The sequence below is a fragment of the Vollenhovia emeryi genome, unplaced genomic scaffold (genome assembly GCF_000949405.1).
Source record: "Vollenhovia emeryi isolate VEMERY1.0 unplaced genomic scaffold, V.emery_V1.0 DF939130.1, whole genome shotgun sequence".
Taxonomy (NCBI): domain Eukaryota; kingdom Metazoa; phylum Arthropoda; class Insecta; order Hymenoptera; family Formicidae; genus Vollenhovia; species Vollenhovia emeryi.
This window is the reverse complement of record NW_011967236.1, coordinates 3,019,121-3,026,003: the sequence shown is the minus strand read 5'-3', so window position 1 is coordinate 3,026,003 and position 6,883 is coordinate 3,019,121. Positions and strand designations below refer to the sequence as shown.

The 6,883-nt window shown below is 44.5% G+C and overlaps 1 protein-coding gene across 1 annotated transcript in view; it reads left to right on the top strand.

Moving 5' to 3' along the window:
* The first annotated feature begins 991 nt into the window (after positions 1-991).
* The window catches only part of LOC105568365 (homeobox protein orthopedia), a 30,172-nt gene continuing 24,280 nt past the window's right edge, over positions 992-6,883 (top strand). The window contains exons 1-2 of the mRNA XM_012023992.1: positions 992-1,052; positions 6,451-6,585. Coding sequence (XP_011879382.1) covers positions 1,007-1,052; positions 6,451-6,585 — 181 coding nt within the window. The 5' untranslated portion in view covers positions 992-1,006. The remainder of the gene's footprint in view (positions 1,053-6,450; positions 6,586-6,883) is intronic.

Sequence of the window (6,883 nt, the reverse complement as noted above, 5' to 3'; positions counted from 1 at the left end):
GTTTACCTCGGGATATGGGCAACCCTCGCATGGCTACCAACCATTGCGGCTCGGCGGAAGATCCGACGACGGGGTGCCTCCGGGTCCGAGGATCCTCGTTGCTTCCTACGTCTATCACCGCCGGCCGCCTTACCTCTTTTTGTCCCGACTCTTCCGAACCAATGTCTGCCCTGTCACCCCCGTCTCCAGCTCGAGCGCGCGCTCGTCTGATCCTACCGATTGCTGACCGCGTGGTAACGCTCGACTCTCGCGCTACCGTCGCCGCGATCGTGACAATTCTTAACGCAGTAGTTGAATGAAATTTTCCAGAAGAAAACTTTGAAACCCTCGGCACAGAAAGAGATACACAAATATAAAAGGCTTCGCTCTCTTTCTCGAAGGGATGAAACAATTAACAGTTCGGGATTCGAAATCCCGCCTCGGTGTCACGATCGCCATTTTAATATTCTCGGATAGGTAGCGGGTATCTCTTGGTGCCAAGTAATTTAGCACTTGGACAATTAATTATTTCGCTCCCCCTGAAAACGAAGGGACAAACAAAATCGCGATTTCGCCGAGAGCGAGATCTCGCGGAGAGGCGCCGCCGCGGCTAGCTACCTTCCTGGGCTCTGGTGTTGGATCTGGAGGATAGGGACGATTTAATATCACGCCCACCAGCGGAGAACGTGGGGTAGTAGGGACACCCGCGAGCCGGTGGCGGAAGCGAGAGGTCGGTGGTGCGCGCTTTGACGCGAACGGGACGGCGATATTCCCGCCGACTCGTCGTGAGTGGGGGAGTTCGGATATGGCAGTCGGCCAGTTCGCTGTTTGCCTTCCTGAGGCACGGGCCGGTCCTCAGGCTCGTCTGTACACCCAAATACTCATCCAGGAAGGCCCCGTGCGTCAGTCGCAGTTTTTTTTTTCTCGTCCGTGCTTCCTCGAGAGTTGAGGGTGAGGTGCTCGCGGTGTCGCGCGGATTTCCGCTTCCGCGTCCTGTATCGGAGCTACGCTCCCGGGGTTGAGCGGCATGCTCAACAATATCACCGCCGGCGGTTCCGTACACGGTATCTCCGGTAAGTACCGTACACACCTGAGTCAGAAATCTCACGTCCGGTTGTGCGTCGCGGAAACTGTGAAATTGTTAGCGATCTCGACGACGCAAGCGATCGTTCGCCGACCGTCAATTTTAATAACCCGCTGTGTAGCAGGACTAGGCTCGAGTCCCCTCGGAAATCCCGAAGCTGGCCGAGATTCGCGGTACCAATCGCGGTTCCCTTCGTCCGCCTTGGAAAAGAACGGGTTTTTCCGGTTCAAACGCCCTTAAACTGTTGCGAATGATGGCTCGAACGTTCTCCAGGGTAATTGAGAATGTATCTCGCATTGGTTTTGCAATAGAAAAATTTAGCGCGCGACTAGCACAGAATTACGGATCGCATTGTTATGGTTTTCCGATTTTTAACTGTGAATTAAAATTGCATTCGTCGAGCGTCGGTCAAGTCCATCGTATCGATTATTATAATCGTATTTTTAGCGTTGCAAAATTTAATGGCGTTTCAGTTGTCCGATATGTCACTAGTGCGGACCACGCGGTATGTATCTAATGAGTGAAACGACATTCATTGTTAGTCAAGTCGTAGCGAATGCATTTCGATCACGGGCGCCAAATAAATTGCAACCGTAATTCTTCGGAAGCCATCGTTGTCTCGCCGACGGTACCACGCGCGTCGCTTCCGCTTTACAATCCAGTGTTCCGTATTGAACTGAAAAACATTTCAACGTGAAAGACATCGTGAAGTGTTGGGCAATCTGGTCGGATCAGGTACAAACTCAGGAGCGGGTGTCAATCGCAGGTTCCATCAATTTTAATAGCGTCAGCCGGCCTACGTTAACGCAGCGGCATCGAAAGTACTCAAATTTTCTAATTACAGTAAAACTTGGGAAGAACTGTGGGACTGAATAATAACACGTATTATTTGCCCGACTCATTGCTTTACTTATTTGTTCTGCTTATAAAGCCCAAGTTCTAGTTCCGAGAAATATGTAGCCGATCAACCTGCATCTTTTGCGGAACAGCTGCAAGTTGATTGGCTACACATATCTCTGGAACTTGGACACAGCCCAGTGAGGAATGATTGGTCGATCGACGTGAATTTACCGGTGTCGATTCGACATCGATCGACGAGTCATTTCTCGCTGGGAGGCCTTTTGGGATGTAATGTTATCGTGACGACCTTCTTGAATTTTCGTAAAGACTGCGAAGTCGAAATGTAACGGCGAAAACAGCGAATTTATGTACCGGTCGTCCGAACGGACACTCTCGTGTACAGTACAGATTGCGGACCGTCGGGGCCTTAACTTAATAAATTCGCGTATCGAATAATTGACTGTGGAAGAAGTTTATTCAACTACCATCGAGTCCCAGAGAAAACCTCCACAAACAATAATATATTTTACCCGTTTTGTTAGCACTTGATCGCTGTGTCGACATTGTGGGATATTAGAAAGTAACGCACGTCGCTTTTGCGAATCTCGCTTTCGTATCTAATGCGGAATGTAATGAGACAACGCGGGGGATAGCGCGATATAATGATAGTGTTAAACTTTGATACTTCAGTCTTAGATCTCAAGCGCGCCGCCAAGTACCGCTGTAGCATCAGGTGTCCCATAAGAAGTGCGTTTCTTCATAGCTTTTATAGTGCGCCAGCCAGTTTATTTTAAGCTTAGCGTGTCAGCGTTTTGTTCGCGTAACGTGGCATTATCATGCCGGTTTACTACAATTAAAAATCACAATTGAAAGTGACGTCGTTAATTAATCAGACATTATTACGAGTACCATGAGTATTCCCGTTCTAATTGCGTGCTATTGGCATTAGTAAGGAATTTGAGATAAAGCAAAATCCATCGGAAAGATAATACGTATATCGAGGGATAAATAGTCTTCATTTAAATAGATCGCTTGTAAATTTAGGTGGATTTAATTTTAAACTCTCTTAAATCTTTTACGTGCATCATTATAGGCCACACTGCTCCGTTAAGGTTAATTGCATGCTGTTTACGGTGAAATTTATAAATATCCGTATATTCCGTGACAAGATGATAATTGCGCCGGCTGAAATATACAGAAAGGATCGTTTTTAAATGTCACCTATCGATAACGAATCGAAACTCCTCCGGACAAGATGCATTTCCCGCATAAAACAGAGAAAAATTGATAATAATTTATCGCCGAATAATTATAATTAAAATTTGATAATTGTCCTTTGCACCGCACAACGCAAACTTTTTATCAAATTTTACGAAACGATCTTCTCAATACTCATTTCTCATCGTATCGATACGTGACTCCACATGCTTACAAAAAGGATAAATTATGAATCGATCCGGATTCCTCTTAAATCAATTTGACTTTCATCACCCGTCGGTTGGCGTAGGGACTGTTTCGCCCGGCTAATCCACTGTGAATAATCTTGCCGCACCTATGGATTGCAATTAATATCTGGCAATTTACTACGAATATTTATTGTGTCGATAGATATTCACGTTTTTACATCCGTTTTTTTATTTACTTACTTTTGCGCATCGTCAGAAGAAAAGTAATGCTTCTTCAATACATTTTTATACGAAAGATGCTTATTATTATGCTTACTTTTACTCTGCAATTGCACGATAAAATCACGATACAAACAGCGGCCGCAAACTTTTTATGAAGAATAAATTTTGATTATTGTGCAATTAACAAATTAAATTGACTTTCTCTGGTACATGTAAAAGAGTTAGGCAATTTTGTTAATTACCTGACTTCCACTTTGTCTATATTATTAAACGGTTTTCCTTGGTTGCCACGTGATCGTCAATTACGTCAACTTGCGAAACTTTTTCGGGTTGGAAAATTTTTTTCTTTTGCGATAGGTTGATTGTCTGCAATTTAAAATGGGAAAACGGACAGGGAATGAAATCGGGGGGGTGGAAAATCGCAGTAAAGAATAGTGAGCTGTGCCGGTAACACGTGACGTAGCACGTCTTCGATCTCCTCCATCTCAAGAAAGCCGCTTCTCGAGTTTGATGATCTTAATTACCTCAACACTGATTACATTACGCGAGAAGTTGAGGAACGGTTTAGAGAGTTAGAATGTTGCAGGTGGCGAGGACTGAGTAAAGCGCTACACGTTAACCGGATTAAAAGAAAGTTATAGCTCCATTTTTTTACGCGTTAAGCGTTGATTTTTTTCCGTCATATTTACTCCGCCGCTGTGGAATTTACGCACTTGTGTCTCGTTCAATTTCGGATTAGCGTTATTGCGATTATGAATTGAACGCCGACGACAACGCGCACGAAATGGCAAAGTCGAAAACTATTGATTTTCGTTAAGGATCTTGATTTCATTCCGCACGATTATAATCGTCGTATACCGTCCGGAGTGATTATACTTGAGTTTATGCGAATGTGATAGACGTCGCACCGACGTCGCGCTTGTTTCTCATAAATTGCACTTATCTGTCTTCCGTCAAATAAGATCAAACCTGTACCTACTAACGACCGGTTCGCGGCTGCATCGATGCGTCTTCAATTACCAGCCTTCAATTTATCAAAAAAAATGAGACTCGGCCCTCGGAAACGTTGCGCGTATCTCGCCGTACTTAAAGTGTGTCCGTTAAAATTTTTTATGATATACGTTAATTGCATTTGGTGCATCGGCCATCCATTGAGCCAAGGCGGGCACAGCTCGCGAGCGTGACACGCGAATAAATACGTCTGTCACGACATTTCCGGATAGTAATGTGATTTATGACTTTATTATTCAGACGTTTCAAGCGCGGGCGGCTGTCAATCACGTGGTTTTCAAATGTCGATAAACGCGCGGCCGAACGGTATAAAAATTTTGTTTGTTTTTCTACAGCCGCTTCACGCATCCTGAATTACCGCGATACTCCATGAGCGAAAAAAAAATACACGTGTAGAATGCCTAGCCGCATCCCACGCGATCCTTTAGTGATTAGCGTTTTAATTTGATTATGATCCTCGATAATCCGGTCAATTAATGCCGGATTAAAGAATTATTCTCAATCTTTAACAAGAGAGAGGGTATCTCGAAGTAATACGGATGTAATTAGGTGAAGTAAACGTTAGAGGGAAAGTTGTTCTCTTTTCGTATTAGGGGAGATGCAGTATGACTTCGGTGGTTCACGTGGCACCGTGATTGCGCGTGCTTTTGCGTAACGACAAAGCTTGTTGTCGCTGTGTGCGGCACATCTCGATGAAGACGAAAAAATCCACGTAAGAATTGAAATTCTTATGAAATCAAGAGTAAACATTGAGACGATTATCGAATCCTTTATAATAAAATAAGCTCATCGAACGTCCATAACGCAAATAGAAAGATGTGTCGTGAAATTCATTCATATAGAAATATTCATTCAGTTAAGTTTTACACGTTGGTCTGATAGTTTCAATATCGATTTTCGATATTTCTGTGTAACTTCATATTTACGGTCACAATCGAAACTAATAGAATATTCTATATATTCTGCATTCATTTTATTATTAAAAGCATGCGCGTTTAAATGAAATTATTAAATAATAAATTTGTGTAAAATGCAATAAAAGGATTCTTCTAGGAAATCTCTTTCATATATAATTGAAAATAATACCCTTCGTAGTTTTTTAAAAGTCTTGTACATTTAAACATAGAACATTTAAAAGGAAAATAAAAGATACCTCCGTAAACGGGAAATTCTCGTCTTTACATCCAACTTGGAACTTTATCACGCGTATAAATGTCAATATAAGTGTCGAAATTAATAATAATCATTTCGCACGAGTTACCCCGAGTTGTTCCTTTTGTTATTATCTCGCGCAACTCCGTCGCATTGTCGCTCTTCGCGGGTGGAAATTTTTCACGAGCGCTCTTTTCCTCCTGGGTGACGCAGAAGATGCGTCGACGTCGCGGCCGTACCTGACTAAACTAGTTTACCTCATTACGTAAGCATCTTTGACAATGCACAACGACGTGCGATACCCGCGATATGACACACGGAGCGGTGTGGGCGTACCGATCCGAGATGGACACCCTCCACGACACAACGATACGTTCACGTATGCATTATAATATACGACATGTACCGTGTCACACGCTCGTATACACCGACGCGAGGTGCACATGTGTACGCATACACCCATCAGGTGCGGGCGAGTGCGTCGAGTATCGGGACATGTGTTTGCGCGCCTAGAAGTCCGGAGTATACGGTGACGATTCTCGCACCTTCACGCTAAGTGGTCCGTACACCCCTCGGCCAGCTTCTGCTCCTATACAAATTTAAACTACGTAGAGCGGGCGCGTGGGGCGGGCGAGCGAGAGGCATGTGCGGAGCACGAGGAAGCCCGGCGAAAAGAAAAAAGATGGGAGAAAACTGAAGCGGCACGTCTTCTTTTTTTCTCTGCTTCTTACCTACCTCGTCGCTGCACGCACGTAGGAGCGAAGGATGCGCAAGATCTGAAGCGGTACGAGAAGGAGCACGGCGTGCTGGGTGTGAATCTGGGCTCCGGTCTGTCCGCGGGTGGTGGCCTCACGCTTCATCAGGAATTGATCATGACTATGCCCGGCGCAGGTACGTATAAACTCGCCGTCGCGTTCCCTACGAAACGATTCGACTTCGTCGGCCGGGAGTCATTCATTCAAGAAAGGAGAGCGATTAGCTACGCGAGTCGCAAGCTTAGTTTTCCATCTTTCAATTTTAACGGTGGAAATGTATTCCACGGGGCTACCAAGAAGCGAATGAATAAACAAAAGTACAAGGAATTCAACATTGACAATTCAATTATCTTATTTTATAAGCTCGCGTTCGCTACGAAACGATTTGATTTCGTCGGCCGGGAGTCATTCATTCAAGAAAGGAGAGCGATTAG